We start from the raw sequence: 22695 nt of genomic DNA, 5'->3' as shown, positions 1-22695 counted from the left end.
TGGCTCCCAGTGGATGCAAGGATTAAATTCAAAACCCTCTGCATTGTCCACAAGACTTTCTGGGGCCTGGGTCCAAAATACCTTCAGCTATCCCTCCTCAAATACCTCCCCTCTCGAACTCTTTGCTCCTCTACCTCTAACTCCCTCATGGTCAGTCGTTTTTCAAAGAAACAAGCTGGGGGTAGATCTCCATCTGCGGCTGGGGCCTCCCTCTGGAACAGCCTCCCTGCCACTCTAAAACTTGAGGAGAACCATCTCCGGATCCGGAAGCACCTCAAAACCTTCTTCTTTGCTTCTGCCTTCGCTCCCCTTCTCCCCTGCTGATCTGCTATCTTGGCACTGTGCACCTGGCCACCCTCTGTCCCCAGGTACCTGCTCACCCTGCCACCTTCCTGCACTGCCTCCTGGCCACCCCTTGCACTGGGGACTGTATCTGTAAGCCCCCCCCCCCATTTTTCTTCTTTTTCTGCACTTATTCAGACTTACCCAGTCTGCTGCCTTAAACACAGCACTTGCCACTTGCTGGCTGCACTACCACAGTTTGCCTCAATGTTCTATTTATTTTATTTATCTGCGCGCCTCGGCTTCTGCACTTTCCACTCTTCCCCTTCCATGCACTTTTTCCCTTTTCCCTTTCCCATGCACTTGCGCGTTCTCAATGTCACTGGGCCTAGTAAGATCGTTTTTATGTTGTGCTGTGTTCTGCCTTGTTCCCCTCCCTTGCCTAGTCGCGCTCTGAAACACTTGTGTACGAGCGTGATACAAATAAAATATCATATCACACCGGAACAGCAAACGAAGTTCAGCACTGGGAATGCGGATGTTGGGATGCTGCACGGTCCCGAAGCCTCCACTGCAATCTGTGCCGCAGCAGAGGCCAGCGCACCGCTCACCCGAGGTCTGGGCGGTGAGTGCTTAACAGTAACGTGGTGCCAACAGCATTGCCAATATTGCTCCAATTGTGGTGGCGGCGACAGGCCATTAAGAACTAGTGGGTAGGCAATGCTCTTCAGGAAATCTGTTGCATCATTTAAAGAAGTTGGTATTTTTTGCACCAAAGGTAACAAGATTCTGTCGACATAGATGGCAATTGGATCAAAAACACTTTCTGTGCCTGCCACAATTGGTCTCAGTGGAGGAGTTGTTTTATTCTTACATTCTTGAAACACTTGTGTATAGGCGCGTTACAAATGCCAGATCATATTCTGTATTTTTGGCAGACCATAGAAAAACAGTGATGGGAAATCGATTGATGTGAAATCTCCTTGTCTTGTCTTTTCACTGACCCAGTTACTGTTGGAGTTAACCCTAGAATACGTACATACTCCTCTTTTATTCCAGAACCCCTGAAAGAAAGAGGTTGTACTCTGCTATACTCGTGACGATTGGGACACGGAAGTACCTGCAACGATTGGTTTCCCTTGCAAAAAGATGGGTTCTAGGTATGTTAAATACAGTCCCCTTGTCTATCAGTTAAGAAGCTCTGGTGGGGTCTTGATGTATGTCTTTAAGTCTGGAACCTGGGTGTTTGTATACACATCTCTGGTCACAAAAACCTAGAAGTCCCATTAGGTGACTCTGGCATGAATCATGGGTGTTGGTGGTAGCACGACTTTATACCTTTGTTTTGAATTCTTAATCGGTACGGCATGGATTGTGACCCCATGGATGACTCTACGGCATGGATTGTGACCCCGTGGATGACTCAGATAGTGACACATTAGTCTGTGTACCCTTGGCATGTTTATTTGCTTACTCATAACTGGTGTGGTGGTGACGTTTATATTGAATCTATCAGGAATTTGACATTATATATGAAATTGTTTTTTTTCGTTTAATATTTGCAGCTTAGCTCCCGAAGAAAGGGATTTTCCCTAAATGTGCTGAGTATCGACTATATTTGTATATTAGACATTAATTTGGAATATTGGGAGACTAAGACCAACTACTTGTTTTACGTTTAACCACATTAAGTTTTCTGTGTATTTACCTTTTGGAGTGTTTTCAGCCAGTAATCTGGCATCAAGGAGTGCAGCGGACGGGAGAGCTCATCGATTAGGCTCTTTTCCTTATATGTTTATATTGTCCGCTTTGTATCAGGGCGGCTATTCCTCCTCTGATCCCAAGTGGTTTAAAACATTTTCTATTCAGTTACTAAGAATAATTTGTTACATATTGAGTGCACTGTAGCTTCCCATTTTGTTTCAATGTGTGAAGGCTGTCAGGGCCGCCTCTCGTCTTTCACAGTGGATACATTGAATACCATATTGTTGGGTGCTATTAACATATGTTATTCAATAAGTGTTGTAAATCTACTGGTAATCCCTTTAAAGCAGTAACATAGAAGTCTATGCAATGCAACAGACGTTTCCACAGATGGCATCAAGAATCCATTAACTCTCAAAGACAGTTCAAGGGTTTTTATAATAATTTTCAAGGGGGTGCAACTAAAGTCCATCCCTCTCTCCCTCATCTTCCCATGGGCTTCCTCAACCTTAGCACAGACTTCACTAATCCCCAAAGTAGTCGCTAGAGATTGGTAACCCCTACTTTCTAAAATCTTACTCGCTAGAGTTGAAGGCCTAGTCTTATCTAGCGTACTCTCTACGGGTTCAGGTAGGTGGATGCCAGCCTGGTGTCCTACAAGAATTCCGATGGTCTTCAAAACAGGAAATGGTGCCTTCCAGCCAGCCACTTCCTACTTGCTCTTAACTCTGTCGACTCCCTTGTATTCCTCACCTTCATGTTCTTTCCTTCCTTTCCCTTACTGCTACTCTCCTCTTTCCACTCTGTTTTCACTCGCTCTTTTCTCATCTGTCCCTCCAATGTTATTTCCAGGTGAGGAAGTTGTTCAAGTGTGAATCGTTACATGGCTAGTGTTCCGTTTGCTTTCAGATCTCTCTCCCTTTCTCTCTCCCCCCCCCTCCTATCTCGGTCTCTTGGAGAGAGACACAGAGACACTCTCTCCAGGGAATCAGGGTACCAGAAATCCCAACAGAGAACAAAAAAGTTATCCAAACTACGAGAAAGGGACCCCACAGAACCTAAACTATGAAGTGCACGGTTTACCAGATGCTGACACCATGCCGCAGCATACCAGAGACGTGGAGACCAGCAATGCCAATGTCGGGTAGACATCACAAAGCCACAACAGATCCACGATGGAAAAGGTGGAGGGGATAAGTGAACATTTTATGCAGGTTTTCCTTGGGAAACGTCTAAGATTGGTGCAAGGGAGCAGGTTATTGCTTTTCCCCCAATCAGAGAGGGGGGAACCTGGCTCCATCCTAGCCCCAGCAGTTTGAAAGGGGGTAGGTGAAAAGGCAGACTGAAGGAGTTTCAGCTGAGGTCAAGGGGCGAGAGGGCAGACCAAGAGACCAGGCGGAGGAAGGACGGTCGACAACTGATCTATCTTGGGGTCCTGCATGGCGAGATGGGTTGAGTGTCCAAGGTGAGGGTGGAGGAGTCAATGCCATGTCTGATCTTGAGTTTCGACAGTGAGGAACTTGTTGATGTCTTTCATTTGTCTATGGATCCTGCGGCTTTCAGTTCCAATGGAGCCCTGGTGAATTGCTTCATGGCTTTTGAAGCTTACAGCCTGGAAATTGCTATGGTGACAAGTTACCCGTGTGCCGAGCGGTTGGCTTTGGGGGTGGAAAGGACCGCATGCAGAATTGATTTCTGACTGTTCTTTTCTTGCCTACAGATGGGTCCATTTCTTATCTGGGACATCTGTTTAGTGCTGGGTGCAGGGGACCTTGGTCTGTTGAGGTGTGGCTTCTGTGGGACAACAGTGTAGACTGTCCTTCAGAGTGATGTTGAGTGTACTGAACTTGGAGGACAGATGGTCTTGTGGTTCATCTATGGGACATTGTTGAATGGAGTGCCGTGTCTTTGTTGGCTTCAGTGGTGAGGTATGGTGTACTGAAGCTTGATGGATCTCGGTGGTGTGGTCATTCCAATCAATGATTATGATCATTATAATTGGTTATTTATAACACCCTTAATACCCAGAGGTTTCTAAGAATGGACCCGGGGATCGAACCTGTGTTGCTCTGCATTGTCTTGCTTCCACGGCGAGCGCGTTGCCCCCGAGCTATCCTCCCGAGCCCAATGGGCCAAGGTGGTTGGTACTTGATGTTAATAGTGCTAGCAATTGCTCAAGAGTCTCACAAGTGGTTACCAGATTGTTGAGGAAGATACATTGGTTCAACAATGGATTTGGGGTGTTCCACCCAAAGTTGGGCTCACGTGACCAGGGATGAGAAGTCGAATGAGCTCGGGAATCTTCTGCAGTTTGTCGTGGAAGTGGACCAGGAGTCAGGGATGTCTGGCATTCTTGCTGTGGCAATGTTGTTTGCATTGCTTTTGTGAGGGAGGTTGTCAAATAGAATAATATATGTAGAGCCATGATAGTTTCCAAAGCAAAGAATATCTGATATGGCACATCCGCATAAACACTAATTACTGATATTTGATAGATCTGTTTTGCAGACTTAGCTAAAAGCATGCCCAGTGAAACAAGAGCAGGACCATTGCCCATTGTAATCGCGTAGCCGGTGAATCATCGTGGACAGGTGCAGTAGCCTCAAAACACGAGACTTGCCATCCCTTCGACCTCCACATAAACGAATCAAAAAACTGCATCTACAAAACGCATCTACCCAAATGTTTTTCTTTTCGTTCTAAAACATCAGACATGATTACAAGTTCCAGAGCCCAGCGGGAATCAATTTTCCTGCTTAAATTGGGTTCGTTAGAAACAATTGCTGTGGACAGTCCAGACCGAACCTTCCTACTATTCAATTATAAATATAAATAAGAGAGTCTATTTTGTCTGCTAAATAATGGCGATTCTGAGAAATCGTTTGAAAATTCTGTCTGCCTGCCCACCGCCAATTACACAGAATACGGGGATCATGCAGACGGCTGGCGGAGCAGAGTTCAGAGGACCCCAGTGCCGGGAGGAGAGCAGAAATCCATCCAGAGGAATAACTGTGCAGCTTCCTCCAAGGGCCCATTGTTGGCAGATGGCCTATTTTACTAACTAGGGGTGGCATCACGCTATTCATCACGAACGGCATACAGAGTATTTTCACCCTAATTTGTTTTAGCTTAAGTAGTCTTCATTCGGGGCGCGCTGTGAGCGGAGTCTTATCTAGGCACCTGTGTCAAAATGCCTAGGGAGTGGTCCTGGAGCTCAAATCCCCCAAAGGATTGCTAGCTTTAAAATCTCGGACCATGTGCCCAGGTTCATCTCACCCCAGTGCCGCCTTCTGCTACACTATGCAGCATTATGCCTCCTGCGCATGCCATTTCTGTTCCTCAAGCTCCCCTAACCTCAACACACGCCTATTTCCCCCCAATTCTTCTCACACTGCCACACATGCACGGAATGGGTCAATCTTTTGGGGTATATGGACAATCTCTCCACAGGTACCTTGCACTGCAACCTGCTTGCACCATCTGCCTATGTGGTCCCCAGACTGTAGGTCTCACGATCTGCCTATGGGCCTTGCGCTCCCGACTCGTATTAGTAATTGGCTCCTTACAATGCCTGTGTGCCTAAGACTCTCGCAGTTGATATTCATGTTTGCTTCAAGCTTCTTACACCATGTCCCCATAGGTAGGAGTCTTAGGCCCCACACTCCTCGTTCTGCCTATGGGCCCTACGCTCCTGACTCGTATTGGTAATTAGCTCCTTGCAATGCCTGTGTGTCTAAGACTCTCGCAGTTGATATTCACGTTTGCTTCAAGCTTCTTACACCATGTCCCCATAGGTAGGAGTCTTAGGCCCCACACTCCTCGTTCTGCCTATGGGCCTTATGCTCCTCACTTGTATTGGTAATTCGCTCCTTGCAATGCCTGTGTGCCCAAGACTCTTGCAGCTGATATTCATGTTTGTTGCAAGCTCCTTACACCATGTCCCCATAGGTAGGAGTCTTCAGCCTCCACGCTCCTCAATCATCCTATTGGGCTGAAGCACCTTACGTTTATTGGCAATTGGCTCCTTGCAATGCCTGTGTGCCTAAGACTCTCGTGGTTGATATTCATGTTCGCTGCAAGCTTCTTACACAATGTCCCCATAGGTAGGAGTTCGGCCTCCACACTTCTCGTTCTGCCTATGGGCCTTACACTCCTCACTTGTATTGGTAATTAGCTCCTGGCGATGCCTATGTGCTTAAGACTCCTCATAGTGCCCATCTATTTTCCCCAAGCTCCATATTGTCTGTCTGCTCCAAGCTACCCTTCACTCTGTCCACCTAGTCCAGTGTCTTGCACTTTTTGCTAATTTTTCTCTGTGCTCTTCTGTTATGTTATCTGAATTTATGAAGCGCACGTTTGCCCGAAGGCATCATGGCGCTGGAGGCGTTGACAACAGTTTTTTATACCAGAATTTAAAATAAGAGGGTTTTCAATGACTGGCCGAAAGTGAGGTTCTCCTTCTGTCCATCAGCTGCTATCTCCTTTCGCACCTCAACCTCCTTTCAATGTATGTCCATCAAAAGTCCACACACCATCTTTCTATGTTCCTGAAGCTCCTCAAGCTTTTTACCTCATGGATCCCATATTGTACATTCACCTGCAAAGCTTCTCAAGATGTCCGTCCATATAAGCTAAACTCCTCACACTATCTCTCCATGGGACCAAAGCTTCTCACTGTATGTACCCCATGGACCGAACACTGTGTTCATGTGCCTCAAACTTCTAACACTGTCGGTCTATATAATGCAAACATCTGACACCATCTATCCTTGTGCTCAAAATTACTCATTCTATATAAATGATGCCTCTCAAACAGTCTGAGCATGCCTCATGCTCATCACACCGTCTATGTTCCTTGTGGTCCTCACACGGTTCATGAGGCTCAATCTTCTACTACTGAAGGTCCATGTAACCCAAGCTCTCACTGACCTTGTGAACTGTCCACGTGTGCCCAGGATACTTCACACTGCCCATGCAGGATTCCCGAGATCCTCACAATGCCTTAGTAGGTGCCTCAAAAAGCCACAACTCTGCCCACTTGCACCAAACCACTCTGACCCGTGTCAAAGGCATCTCACACCGCTGAATTACATGCTTCTCACTATTGGGTCATTGCTCTTCCCATGCGCTCCAAACTGCTCACGCTGTCTGCAAACGGTCCCCAAATAGGCAAGAGGAAGCTGTAGAAAATCCAGTGCTTAATTAATAAAATCATATGTCATTGCAGTGCTTTAAGCTACATTCCTCCCACTTACAAGTGGCAGATTAAAATTATAGATCTCAGGAAGGGCCATTATCAAGGCATGATGCTCTTCCACCAAGTTATGGCCAGAAGCAAAGCCAAGAGCCATACGTTGTGGAAGGGTCATCATCTCAAGGGTCATTATCCCAAGATTTTGACGTCTGCATTGAGGAGAACATGTTTAAGGTTTGATTGGCTGGAGACCAGAATGGCTAGACTCTTGGTGATATGGTATTTGGAGAAGAGCTCACTGTTGGATGCAAAGGACTCTGCTTTTTTGGAAAACAGGCATACAAAGTTGACAATCTTCAAGCCTATGACCCAAGATTAAATTTGGGTCTGTCTGAAGGTGCGGACGATGAGGAGATCTCTCGCATGGAGAAGATTCAGGTGGGTGCTTGAAAATCACGTTTGGATGTAGAGATCCCAACAGTGAGTGATGGTCACTGCACATGAGGTTTCGGAAGCAGATGTCAGCAATGTCTGATATGGAGCCGGTCTCATGAACTAGATGATTGCCACATCATTACTGCAGCCTGGAGTGACTGCCGAGTGATAGTGTGTGAAAGAGTGGAAGGATATTAAGGTGGCCTTGCATTGATCAGTAACTAGAAATGGCACATGTATGGTGGGTCGTAGTAGTCCAAGTCATCAGGGTCTAGTGTGGCATTTTAAGTAAGAGGATGATCTGTCTGTTTTTTTGACACTACAGGGTAGATGCCATGTGGCAGTGATGTGTTGATGTTTGGAACACTGACGAATCAACTTCCGGGGCACCAGTGTTCCAGGGATGAATATTGGTTTCTAAACCATCAATCAACCCCACACCTCTAGTACATCAGAAGGGTTCCAAACAGATTGGAATACAAGTACATTTTAAGACCTCCTTGTCCAATTTTGGTAACGTGGATGGAACGGCAGGCTTACCTCTGCAAGGTCGTGCAAGGTCGTGGCTCGTTGGTTAGTTGCAACACAGCGAAAATACAATTATTACCCAATGATAAAAAGGGACTGTTCAGTCAAGGTTGTATACAAATATCTACTTTATTATTACTACAACAGACAGTTCTAGCACACTACAATTACAACCCACACTGTAAAGGAACACAGAGGACAGACAGTTTCACGAAGGAAAGGGATGCACTCTGGATAATGACAGGAAGGTAATTGGTAAAGTAATCAGACTTCTAGTTCAAGATTATTTGGTTCCAGCACCAAAGGGACAAAGGGTTGCAACAGTCTTTACGGGCCTTCGAAGGAGGACCATGGGGTCAGAACCACAATGTACCTGGTGCTGAAGAAGTTCTTGGTGCTCGACAGCATTGAGGTGGTTCCAGGGTGCTTCACAGCCCTTGAGACAGTTAGTGGTGGGAGACAGCTGCAGGTACCAGGCGGCAGGCAGTTCGGCAAGCAAGGCTGGAAGGACATCTGCAGGTTGTACGGCACGGCATTTCGGGGCCAAGAATCATTGTCTCTGTGCTGGTTGACTGATCTGGAATGCTGGTCGAGGCGTCCTGGATGGCTCAGGTGACTGCGGCGTGACAACAGTCAGTGCTGCAGCCGTATGCAGTTCGAGGACTCAACTGTCTTGAAATTGTCCTTAAAAAGATGGACGCTGGATGATGCTTGTGTAGCACTCCTCCTAGCTTCTTCACGGGGCTTGTGTCCTTTCAAGGCGGGTGGCCCAAAGCTCAGGAGGGTGTTAGCAGGCAACAGTCTTGTCCTTTGTCCAGAGACTCTCCAGCATTTCCCAACTAAGAAGCTTGCTGCGGAACCTAGCAGGGAATGCTGTGTGCTGGCGGGGTACCGGTTCTGGAGGAGCTGGATGGGTCCTCTGAGTCTGGTGTCTCCCTCCATTCCCTCAGGAGATGTTTAGGAGAGGGATCTTGCTTCCCTCTTGGAACTCCTGGCCTTCCTTCACTGGCGTAAGATGTAAGGAAGACTGTACCTTCATCTCTGGTCCAAATGAGTCATTCTCCTTACTCCTTTCAAAGTCTTCAGATGATCTGCTAAGTGAGGGGTTCCGCCCCCTTTTAAAGCCCCAAGTAATTGGTGTAGGCTAATCCTACCTTAATGAACCAATCCTGGGTCCCCACCAACAATCTTCTGTCATGCATGAGGTCAGGACCAGAGTGTTCTGCAACAGGACAGACAAGGGGGTGACAACATATACCTATGTCCCACCCATCTTCCTGTCTGTTGTAGATCAAAGTGTCTCTCTGGTTAACTGAGCCCTCTATGGCTCTTCATTAAAGCGCAGGTTTTCCCTTGAAGTATGTTCTGGGAGCAGACTTCCTGTCCCCCCCAAACCACATACTGCTCGCCTATGAAATGGGATAGCTCTGCAGGGGTTTGTCTATGGCAAACAGTGGACCCAGACATGCATTTCTCTGCCTTTCATACAGAAGGGTGGGAGCTAGCTTCAAGTTGACACATTGCACACAAAAGGGGTGTTAGTCCCGCTTTCCTGTTGTCTCTCTGGCAACCAAGCCCACTCAGCAGCCTTGCCTCAATTATCTCCAATTAGTATGCACTGCCACCAGCCGGATCAATGGAGCCTTTGATATTTTAATTAGACTGCTCATGGCTGGAGGAAGATGCACCTTCCCCCTTCTTGGAATGCTTTGATGTACCCAGGGCTGTCACATTCCATGAGAATATGACAGGGGAAGATGGCACCTGTAGGCTGTGTATTCCCAGAGTACAGATGACTATGTGTTTGGTGAGGGAAGCAGATGACATGGGTGTGGAATGGCCACACCTATTTCTCAGAGGTTGGTCTCCCATCATTAATTTTACATTTCTCAAAAAAATAAAAAAAAGCCCAGGCGAGCACACTCTCAATGTGCGGATGGTCGAATTCCTCACAAACATTGAGCAAAGCATCCCTGATAGGGATTGGACTATGGAAATAGGTAATTTTGGAATGGTTGTCTTTGAAGGTTAGGAACACTTATAACCCACCCCTTCTACACTATTCACTGTCAGCCATCGGGGATAAATTATCTGGGGGATATTTTCCAAGGAATTTACCATTGAGGTTGGGCTGTCCCGTTTCCTACCCCCAATACACAACTCCTCAAAAATATTTTGTTTGTAATTCTGAAGCACAATATCATCAACTAATGAGCCCAGAAGGCTAACTTAAGTGAAGGGAGCGGCATAAGGAGGGCTTCTGGGCTCAGAAGAACCCTTATTGCCCATCATCTGTGGGTGGTAATGCTTTTAGCACGTGGCCTCTGGGTTGGGTACTGTCAGCAGGCCATAGTCCGTTTTCAATTTTGCTGGCATCCACTGCCCGCAGAATGATTGGGAGCTGGGCACTGGCTAGTGAGAAGGGGACAAAAGGGGTGCTGGTGTTGATGTGAGGGGTGAGGATACAGGGAACGGAGATGCGGTTCTAATGGACGATGAGAGGTTGGAACAGGTAAGCAGGGAGTGAGGAAATGTAGCAGGGACATGGAACAGACAGAAGGCGGATAGAGATGGCTGCCAGTGTGATGCATGGCATCCTGAGAGCCATCAGAATCTGTGGCTGCAGCTGCAAATATTGCCTGGAAGCCTGGGATCCTGATTAGCTCCCAGGATTCTTATGTTTCACCCAGGTGGTCATAAGCAATATTAGCACCCAGGGTGGGGGAGTCGTCTGCCTCCCAGCTAATCACAAGGAGAAACAGGTCCGTCTTGCACCCAATCAGGGAGCTTGGAACACAGGCTTTACCTCAATGTAAAACCCAGGCTTAGAGCCCACCATTTTCCCCACGGGAATCAGTTAATTGCTCCCCGCCTCCTCCATTCTTGATCCAGCACCAATTTCCAACTCCCTCTCCTAACCCCACCCCTACTTACCATAGGCAGCCTAGTCCACTGCTGGCGCCCCGAACACACTGTATTCTGGCACTTACACATAACAGCAATGGCCGTCATGTAAAGGGAAAAGGGACGACGTGTATTAGCCACCATGGTCCCAGCAGATGGGTATCTTAGTTGCAAGTATTTTTTTAAGTTGACACACCAACCGTGCCGTTTCTCAACTTTAAAAAAACGCAATATCCCGGTAAGCATGCTAGGATGCTGATAGCAATAAACCCTTTAGGGCAGGGGGGACCTTACCAGGCCAGGCAATGCCCAGGCCAATTACAAGCAAGAGTGAAGTCAGTTACCTGGCCCAGTAAAGCCCCAGCCAATCAGCGTTTATTGCTTAAATAATAATAGTGATAACAACAACAATAATAATCTATAATAAGAAGAATTTGTATCATGCATACCACAAATTGAATTCACTCGAACCTTGAGTGAGGACTTATTTCAAATATTTGACCGGCAGATTAAATTAGGGTGTTTGCAGCAGCCGATCAACTTGTTAAGACAATTTTGTTGTACCACTAGCCGGTTTGCAGCTCTAATTAAGCCATTACCTCTAGGAAAGCTGCTTTGAAATAACACTGTCAGGCACTTCGAGCACAAAGTTTGATGGCGAGGCTTGTTAGAGCTAGCTCAAAGAGATCCCAGGAGTATGTGCTCTGGGTAGGTACCGGCAGGAAGTTGGTGGGAATTGCCATAGGGATTGGCTTGGCCACAGGGAGACAATTTAGGGTGGGGGTAAATGACCAAACAACAACTACAAGTTTTGTGTCCCTCCTCTCATGCTATTTCTCCTTAGCTGTGCTCTAATGCAATAGTTTTGGCTTATAGGTGGCGCTTTGGCACCACCCACTAGCCAAAACTTAAAAAGGATGAACATCACGTAAATAACACAGAACCTTACAAGAAGGGCATCATGCAGCCATGGTACATACTCGTTCTTGCTGAAGGCGTATTTGTTGATGGTTTCAATGACGTCCTTGAAGAGGATCTTGGAAGTCAGAGTGTAGCCGTGGTGTACGATGGGCTCCCCATCCGGACCATCCCAGCAGTCAACTGTGCGGAGAGGAAAGGGAGGGAGACATTAACGGCCATTCATAGCTTTCAGAGAATTTGTGGTCATTCATATGCAACTTTGAGCCAAATAACACTTCCACCGGGAGTGGTGCTCAACTCCAAGATCGCAGGCCCAGGATGGGCCTAGTCACCGAACGGAAAACAGGACTGCACAGAGAAACGCTTGAGAAGCAACTTCCTGTGCATTACCTGCATAGAGAGAGTACTACACCAGTGATCTGGCGTAGCAAAGATACATTAAATAAATATGCAAAAAACAGTATCAACTGCCTTTGAAACCTTTCTGCGTTAAGAATTAAAACCTGGGATAAACACAGTAGTCATCACAATGGAAGGGCAAAGACAAAGCTGGAAACTAGGCAGGCGTGAACTTTGGGAGAGGGTCTTAAAGTGCAGCCCAAATTATGGGTGCATGAAACAGGTGGTCTTTTTTATTCCCCAGTCAAGGCCAAGTCACCCAGTGCCGGACCAGGTAAATAAGCTCAACACCAACAAAGCCCTCCAAACCTCCCAAAAATGATTTGCCGCTCACCCAACACAAACCATCCGGATGTCCACACATCCCTGGCCTCGCTCGCAAGGTAACTAAACTGCCCCGAATTTGGGAACCGGAAATGTTCCGGATGCCACCTGAGAAGCAACACCCGCCATGATACCATACAGCCCACATATAAAAGACCTGGAAACAGCTTCTGCTCACAACCAAGCCAAAGAAAGCCAGCATAAATTGGCCCAAGAAAATTGCCCAGCAGAGCTGACCTTTCCTACTACTGCCATAGACTAGCGAGACAGCGGACGAGAGGTACTTTTCTGACAAAAAGTTGGGAATCCGAAAAAGACAATTGCTCCACCAAATCCCGCCCCACCATCAAAAACACTGCCGCCAGGGATCAAGTCGAGGGTAAACGCGGGTGGACAGAGTACACCCACTTTTTTTAGAGGGTGGACGTCATCAGAGGCCAAATTAGCAAAACTTTCCGGTCTTTTTTAGACTTGCGAATTTACAGCATCCTCGGGACTCGAATGGTGGTCGACTGGTTCGCAGGCCATGTACTTCACCACTACACCAGATTGTCTGCTGATTTTCATCAGCCTATTAAAACTGAAATGTCACCTTTCAGGACTGCAAGTTCCAGGGCAAACATTGTTATTGTTTCTCAGAGTTTAAAACATGCACAACGTTTAACGTTTTCAAAACATTATTAGAAGAACATTTCCTCTCTTGGTTTTTTTGTGTGTTAATTTTATGAAAGGCAAAAGCTATTCCTCCTGTGCAATTGTTATGGTTATGCAAAGCCAATTGAACGAAACTTGCATATTTCATCTTGATAAACTAATCTCTGGTGACATCACATCCGATTGCGTAGGTTAATGAGTGCCCTCACTTTTGTTTCTAGGCCTTGACCCCTGCCCACAACAAGGCTTCACACCCGTAACCCAAAGTGTACAGAAGACTGATCCATTCAAGAGGCAAAACTGGATATCACGGTTCTCTCACCCAGTTAGTAAACCCCCCCTTTAAATACCATGCGCTTAATCTGGCAAAATACGGTTCATACTTCTCTCTCTAGCCCCCGACAATCTATGTAACTGCTGCCTGGTTACTGATCCCCCTCACCCTACTTCAAGGGTAAATAGTAGAAATCTTGGCCAAGATGCTGACATATGTCCAATACCCAACAGGGGGGTGGGGCTTTCAAAGCTATCCCGAGCATGGCCACTGGCATCCGACACAAAGGCGTGTTCTGAATGGTTAAGAATGAGCTCCAAACCCCAGTCGACCATTATTCCTCTGGTTTCGCTGAACCACAACAGGGAGACACTGCAAGAGATGCCCGGCATGCTGTGCATCACAGGGCAACAGTACATCTATGGGCCCCACCCCCAACTGAGGTCTCCTTAATTGTTCATTTGGCCACTGCCATCCAACCAAACCCCTCCATTTGGTATGGGTTGCCTCAGCAGCTTTTTAATGTATGCATGGCCATACAACACTCAGATGCCCGCGTCAGCCTAATTAATTATCAAGAATAAAATCAAAAATGTTTCATATTTTTGAGGTTTCTTCTCCTGTATGTCTGGGCACTGAAATCTAGCGGGTCACAAAATTGTTTGGAGAGTGATAGATGGATAAATGTGTATGAAATCACCTCCACCTTTGTAATGTGTCACTGCCATTGTGATTTGTTGAAAGGCGACTAGTCCTCTTGTGCCTTAGTTGCAAATGGTTGCCTTTGTTGGTAATAAAATGGAAGAGAGTCCCAGATGTCCGAGGATTGCTAGAGCAGGGTTTGTCGTTTTACCCGTTTAATGTTAAGTACTTGAATCAATGTTGGCACTTGCCGTGGTGCAAATTGTGTTGCGGTTCGTTAGTCATGGCAGGAATTGAATTGGAGAATTTGATGCTAAAATTGATATACGACAGCCAAAACCTACTGGCTTCGTCCACGCTTGTTCGTTTTGTTCATTGATGTAGGCTGCTGAAATGTCTCAATTAAGCTTTGGTAAGGGCCCCAACCATGTGCATATTAGCCCTCTCTTCAGGCCGCCCCCGGGGCTCACCGTGAACGAAGCAGACCCTCTATAATGCAATTGAGGCAGCTCATTAATTAGAAAGCCTCTTACATGCCCTATGGTCCCACATCATCATCATGACCCCACATTCCTCCATCATTACCCCCATCACGTATCCTTACATCTGCCTCGATTAGATTCCGGGGACATGATGCTTGATCTGTACAGGATGGGAAACAATCCTTTTCCTTTGGCAAGGCTATTACAATCCACAAATGCATTACAGGCATGACAAATCCAGGACAAATTGCTAGACTCAGACATGCTGGTGATGTCACTGCACAGAGATCAAACCGCATCCATTGCTTCACAACCGTCTGGACGGAGTCCTCAAGGTTGCATTAATGAGGAAGAGCCACTCCATATGTTTTCAGAGTTGTAATAACGGCAGTTTCTTGGAACTTTACATCGCCAGACCTAGTGAGAGCTTCTGCGGGAAAGCTGCATGGCGATTGGACCCGTGTTCCTTCTCAAGCTCGCCTGCTGACCCTCCACTCTGCCTCGGCCACTTCGCTGCTGGTCGGGTCGTGTGCCATGAAATTCCATTTGCTGACAGATGAATCCGAACCGCAGCTGGAAGTCCTGAGGCATAACTGAGGCTTCTACATTTCTGCATGGTAGCGCTGGCTGAGGAACCGACATTTCATTGAGGCAGGGAATTCATGCCAGGGTAATGCACTTGGACAGTTCCGGCGAGGCGGAAAACCGTTCCCACTTTCTAGGAACAGGCTTGCTTAAAAAGAGAAGATGCTTACTGACCCTCTGAGCCTTGATGTTGACACCACTTGTATCAGTTACCTTTGAATGATGCTTTTCCAAATACATATCTTTCAGTGACACAGATACTGCCATAATTAGGATGAACACGTGCAAGTCAAGTTATCCCGCCTGATATTGATTGCCAATGTCCAAAAATAACCGTCCTCAAAACGATCAAGCAAACATTTGCCCATCTGCTCCAAGTGAAGTTTCTAGCTTCTATGAACTTTCCCTCGGGAAGCTTGCATTCTGGTTTGACAGGTGTACCGCCCCAGTCAAACTCCCCCCCACCATTTCTCATGGAGCGGGTCACACCCGCGGGCCAAAAGGCATTTGTAGCCAAAATCTCACTAATCAACTAGAGGGCACAGTTTTCCAAATGTGGGGAGAGGTATCCGACAGGATGAACCGTTAGGCACAGGGTCAAAGAGACTCTAATCTCCAAACCAGAAGGAATTACATTCTTGTGACTGTTGGCAGTCTATGTAAGAGTATCTAGGCGTTTTGGTTTTGCTAGGAGTAGCCCAGTGTGACTAGCACTAAAGAAACAATGTTGTTTATAATTAAGAAAGAGAAATATTGCACGAGACAGAAGACCACATGGGCTCCTTCCCTTTGAGTGGCGCTCCAGCAATAGTTGCAGCATATGTGTGCAGTGAGGCTTGTAGCTTTTGGGGTGGGAAGCTTCATCTATGTCCACATGCAGGACAACCAATCAACCACTAATACCCTCTCAAAGGACTGGTCCCCTTTAAATATACACAGTGGCTCTACTGTTGAACTGTATTCATATAATACTGCCTTATTATGCATATTGGCCTAAGACCATTTGTGTTGCAAAGAAAACCACACCTGAAATGCTTTGATTTATGATCAACTTTGCCACCATTTTAAGAATAGTCTGCCATTTTGATTTTGACTCCTGCTTTGTGTTCTAAAATGGTGGACTGTGTTTACAGCTTGCAGCTGAGCCGAACGACCTTTGAGTTTTGTTAATGTTTAGGCTGACTGAGAGCAGACTGACTGGTGTATGCAAAGAAACCTTGTGACCAAGTGTTGTATGCACTCACAAGCCTCATCCTCATATAAACAATGAGACAATGTAGAACAAACTCAGATCATGTGCTTTTTCTGAACTGCATTGTAGTGATTCTTGAAACAAGGCTTACTGTGGATCAGAAAACCAACGGCATCATAGTAACTTCATGGACATGCAAACTTGTTTAATCCATTGTACAATACTGTAATATTTGACATGTGAACTGGGCACAAACCCTAGCATGTAACGTATTAGTTTGGAGAGGGGCTGGATAACGTTTTGAAACTGTATAAAAGTGTCTGTGTTAAGATGTCCAGCACTCTCACCACTCACTATGTCTGCTGGTACACACTGCGAGGTGTTGGGAGCCAGATCTGTTTGCTTTGAAACTGTACAGAATAAAAAGATACTTGTATCTTTTCGACCCATGATTGGCGTATTTCATTTATTGGTACTAAGCCTCGATATTTCTTTTGTCGTTCAGATGGCGCCCGAATAGGGACCCTCAAGATTGATGTCTCCTTGCTGAAAAGAAGACGCGGCTATCGGACCGGGATCGGAGAGTGAGCAAAAAGGGGCCCTTTTTATGAGACGAGACACCTTGACTGTGCTGCACAATCCGATCTCTGAACAGTGAGCACGTGGTTCGAGAGGACATCTTGACGAGGGTCCCCGTATCGAGGCAGGCTTTTTGCCGAAATGGTCAACCACGAGGATCCTTTGTAGTCCGATCGGACTACCTTTGCATTTTGTAATCAGGTGAGTCATGCCCCGATTCCGAAGTATCCTGATATTTGGTTGTAGATTTGCGCTCGCAAGTTCAAACACCGCCAGGTAACACCAGTGATCTGACATGGCTGGGAAATTGTCTGACTCTTACAGGGGGTTATTCCGCAGAGACAGACAATCTTTGGAATATGTCCAGCCGGCGCCACCGGAGGGGTCGCCGGCGTGTATTATGTACTGTAAGTACGGCCTTGGTAGTACGGTATTCAATGATATTTGGCACAGACAAACTAGACATGCTTCAGAATTTCAGTGGCCAGTTCATGGTAGTTTTGAAATTGCCCGTATAGAGTATTTAGAGTCTATATTGTTAATTACATCAAATGCTGCAGGCCTAGCCTTTTTGTTTAAGAATTGGAGAAATGAAGCTTTGTAGCAACTTAAGAGTAAAGAGAAACACGCATGTCGACATATGTCCAACGCTGAGAAAGCATTATTATATGATCAACAGAAACAGTCGGACTCTATTAGAAGCATGGATAGGGCTCTTCAACGTGGGGTTACAGAAAACATATGCGTCTCAGGATTTTCATACCTCAGACGAGCTAATCGACAAACGTTTGAATGAACGCAGGACTGTTGTCACATACTTCCTCTGTATGTGACTCTCCCTGTTGTTTAACCGCTTCCTGCTGTTGCACCTCCTTCCGTCATTATTCCTGTTCCTCCCGTTGTTGCTCCTCCTCCAGACGTTGCTCCTCTTCCTGTTGTCCCCCCTTCTGCATTTCCACCCTTACCGACGGTTGCTGTTCCTGTAATTCCGTCTTTACCGCCAGCGGTAGTGTTCTCCACTACCCCTTGTACAAGATTTATCTGAACTTTCTTTTGCAAGTGGTTTTGCTCTACTTGAAGCGATTGAAGGAGCGACTGCCGATCCAAAAGTAGTGACTCGTAGTACAGTATCAAAAGCAAGACAAATAGAATTGTATGCATGGGCTAAGAAATGTATAGAATAAGGTGAAAAATCAACTGTCTTAACTTCAATTTCTGACCAAGAAAGTATTCCCGAACAGAATATTTTGATAGAGGGTTGGGAATGAATTTGGAGTGATTTGACAGACATGTTTGTCCCACAAGGGTTGAGGGATTTTAATGTCTTAGCCTACTCAAGGGACACTCTGGAGAAAGTACATGAGCATGTTGAAGGGTTTTTTGAGTTTAAGAGGGAGTTAGATTGGTTACAGAATGACGGTATGGATGGCGATAGATTGGACGCTTCATATGTGCAGAAACTATTTCTTCCTTCTTGTAATCCAATGAGTCAAGAGACGCGTATTTGCACAAGAGATGCGCTTAGATGAATTTCGGATGTTTCAATTTCTCCCATTGAAGTATATGACACGTTTAGTCAGTTTGCTCCGGCTATGCAAAGAAAGGTGTTACAGGTAATGGTGGAGTACCTGCAGGATGAGTGTATGAGGAAAAAGGTTTGTTGTCCTGCAGATTTGATGGTCATTATAGGAGAGCCTTTTTGCCTGAAACTGCTTTGACTACTTTGTCGTTAGATTTAGTTTTGTTGCTTAATGAACGTTCAGAATTGCCTACTTCCAAATTGCCAATGAGGGAAGTTCCTCTGACATTTGTTCCTAAAGTAGAGATTCCAGCTAATGTCGCAACAGGTGCAGCTGCTACTACTATTGAAGCTCATTATGTCTCACAGTTTGTTCATGTCCCATTTTCTAGACAGGAAGTGAATACCATTAGACAGACGATTCCAGATATTAGGAAAAATCGAACAGGATTTTACAAGGAAAATGAATCTGTCTTGCATTTGTCCGTTTTCACGCTGGCTGATATAGACTTTGTTCCCTGTGATCCTACCTGCTGATTTATGGAAACAAATTAGGACTGGAGATAATTTGGCAGAATTGGGTGACACATGGGTTAACTTGGTACGGATATAAGGAGAAAGGAAGGTTGGTGAGAAATCGCCACAGGTGATATTGACACTGCCAGACAGAATAGTAACAAAATTGAAGACTTTGGTTCCAGAGAAGAATAGTTTGGGACAAGCTTACAGCTTGCATCCAGCGGAAATCTGAAGGCGCTACCAAGTTTTTTTAATCAGTTCGAACAAATGTTTTTGGATTTTAGCAGTCAGGACTTGAGTACTGTGTCAGAAAAAAGATTGTTTGTAGGAAAAAGGTTGTTTTGTAGATAAATTTGTGCATGGATTTTTGCCGGATATCCAATCACAAATTATGACTTCTGAAAGCACCAGGCAAGCAAAATCGCAGTCGGAAGTATTGCACATGGGTCAGTATTATGAAACTAGGGTCAATAATGAAAAAGAGGATAGAAAAGAAGAAGGGAGATTTGAAGACAAAAGTATTGTTGCAGCAGATAGTAAGATGAACTAGAGGTGGGAGGTCACAGTTTAGAGGACAATTTTCACCACAGAGTAATGCGCAGACGTGTCCTGGACACATGAACCAATGTACTTATTGCAGACAAGAAGGTCATTGGCGAGCACAATGCCCGATCCTTCAGCACCAATCGAATAACACATATGGTACCATTGGTAGACGATCCAGAGGCTGTCCAGGGTTGGGGGTCCTGGTAGAAGTCAGTTCCCTCAGAATCAACAGTCATCTTCACAGGATAGACAGCAGCATGGTGCTAATAATGGCAACATTTTTGATAATCCTTTGGCTGTCTACCTTTCTGAGGATCTTGCTTTTGATTATGTACTGTTCCCGCTAGGACAGCCCGAAGCAGAGTCTGGAACCAGTACCTATTCCAGTCGATCAGAAATGGCCCTATGTAGAAATGAAGGTGGGGAATAGGAAGCATCTATTTTTGATAGATACAGGAGCACAGAAGTGTTCCGTTGATCATTCGCGGCTTCCAGATATTCCACTGTCGAGGCAGAACAACATTTCTGTTGGGATTACTGGTACGGCAGTTGTTAGTCCGGTCTCTCAGCCGGTACCAATCTCACTGGGCCCATTCACTGATTCATGTCCATTTCTATTGACAAATTGTGGCAAAAATGTGTTGGGGTTGAATCTGTTGAAAGAATTGAATACAGTATTATTGTATTATTGTTCTCCGGATGGCGTGTATTTGACAGTTTCACCTCGGCGAACTTCTGTTTCACAATTTGTTGACTAGGCCTTTATCGACTGAATTGGATAAAGTTCCAGCATGTTTATGGGCGGTCAATGATAATGATGTTGGTATTTTACAAATTGAACCTGTTAAAAATGTGTTGAAACCGGGTATTAAACTACCACGTAATTCCAGAGTATAATATAGCAGTTGACGGTGAGCAGGCTTTAAAGAGTATAGTTTCTGATTTTGTACATCAAGGAGTGATTGAGGAAATTGCAGGAAGTTTGTGTAATAGTCCGATTCTACCGGTGTATAAGAAAGGGGATAATACAATTCCTTTCCATTTTATTATTGAGTTACGTGCCATCAGTAAGATTGTTGCCCCACAATTTCCAATTGTGCCTGATGTGACTACAATATTAACAATGATTCCAGCTTCAGCTACTCATTTTAGTGTTGTGGATCTAAAGAATGCTTTCTTTAGTATTCCTGTACATGTTGACCGTAGATATTCATTCGCGTTCACCCTACGGGGATGCTCATTTACATTCACTTGTGTGCCACAAGGGTACACTGAGAGTCCAAGCATTTACCATAGAGCATTGAAGGAACAGCTCGATACAATTGAGTTGCCTGCCACTTGTACGTTGTTACAGTATGTTGACGATCTTCTTTTAGCTGCGGACTCAGAAGGTGCTTGCAAGGAGGGCATGGTCTTGCTGCTTATTCATCTAGCAGAACATGGGCATAAGGCTTCATTGAAAAGAACAAGTTACTCTCTTACCTGGTAACGTTCTTTCGATGGGATGGTCCGATGACGTATTCCATATCTATGACAGTAATCACCACAGCTGTGCTGCTTTGGAAAATCTTCGGCGTCTGCGTCCTGCGTCGATGACGTCGATACGCCGCCCTCGAGGACCTCCGACGGCCGACATCACTGGATGTTATAAGTAGGACGCACGACGCCCATAGCCTCAGGTGTAGTTTTTTCCCCCAGAACGTGTGCCACCAGTCTTCTGCCAGTCTGACACACAAAGCCTTGCGGAAACGTAAGCTGCAATCGCATAAGAAATTCTGTAGCGGGGAAGGTAGGGAGGGAGCGATATGGAATACGTCGTTGGACCATCCCATCGCAAGAACGTTATCAGGTAAGAGTAACTTGTTCTTCGGGGGGGATTGGGTCCTCCGACGTATTCCATATCTATGACAGACTCCCAAAGCAGTACCAATGCAAGGAGGTGGGAAAAGAATTTAGAAAACAGAAATGTAGCATGCCCAATCAAATTGCGGAGTAAAGGACCGCCTTGCCAAAGGCCAGATCCTGCCCCCGGATGGAATCAAGGGATGGAACAAGTTACTTACCTGTAACTGTTGTTCTCCAGCATGGGTCTGGCATGGATTCACATGCTCATGAATATTCCCCGTTGTCAGGCTGGTAATCCTCGGTAAAGAAAAGATCAGTATCAGTTTCCTTTCTGATCTGTCTTTCGTAGTAGTAACCAATCACTGATCTCTGCGTCATACTGACCACAGCCAATGACTGCCCTCTACCTAAGCCCCGCCTCTGGCAGCCATCTTCAGATTTGGTAGCACGTGAAGAGGCAGTATGACCAAGTGAAGAGCCGCAGAGGGGTAGGCGGGAGGGTTCGCATGTGAATCCATGCCAGACCCATGCTGGAGAACAACAGTTACAGGTAAGTAACTTGTTCCTTCTCCAGCATGGGGTCTGGCATGGATTCACATGCTCATGAATATAAGAATAAATAGCAGTACACACATGCACAACCACGGGGGTGGCAAAAGGCTCAACATTAAGCAATACAAAAAACTCAACATTAAGCATCTCTTACCTCCTCACCAGGCTCACCTTAAGCGAACAGGTTGCACAGCACTGCTTGGCCGACCCTGGACTCCTCCCTGGAATCCCGATCGACACAGTAGAATCTCGTGAAGGTGTGCGTCAACCTCCACGTAGCAGCCCTGCAGATGTCCAGCAGGGGCACACCAGATAAGAACGCCGTAGTAGCAGCGATCGCTCTGGTCGAATGGGCTCTCGGACGGCCTGGCAGCGGTCGGTTAGCCAACCGTTGGCAGTGCATGATGCAGCCGGAGAGCCATCTGGAAATAGAAGACTTCGAGAGAGCCTTCCCTTGATTCACAGGTCCAAAGTTCACAAACAGCTGTGATGTCCTCGTAGAACTTCAGCGCTCTAGCCACATCCAGCGAGTGCAATGTCCTCTCGGCCGGCGACGAAGGAGACGGGAAGAAAACAGGTAACACCAAGGGCTCGTTAAGATGGAAGTCCGACGGC

At 46.1% G+C, this 22695-nt stretch overlaps 1 protein-coding gene across 6 annotated transcripts in view; it reads right to left on the bottom strand.

The window, feature by feature from the left end:
* PLCH2 (phospholipase C eta 2) overlaps positions 1-22695 on the bottom strand; it is a 2067875-nt gene that overhangs the window by 416834 nt on the left and 1628346 nt on the right. For all 6 annotated transcript variants that reach the window (XM_069610192.1, XM_069610193.1, XM_069610194.1 and 3 more), the window contains one exon: positions 12028-12148. In XM_069610192.1, coding sequence (XP_069466293.1) covers positions 12028-12148 — 121 coding nt within the window. The remainder of the gene's footprint in view (positions 1-12027; positions 12149-22695) is intronic.

Source organism: Ambystoma mexicanum, chromosome 8 (assembly GCF_040938575.1).
Source record: "Ambystoma mexicanum isolate Mex_15411 chromosome 8, UKY_AmexF1_1, whole genome shotgun sequence".
Lineage (NCBI taxonomy): Eukaryota > Metazoa > Chordata > Amphibia > Caudata > Ambystomatidae > Ambystoma > Ambystoma mexicanum.
This window is presented reverse-complemented; position numbering and strand designations above follow the sequence as displayed.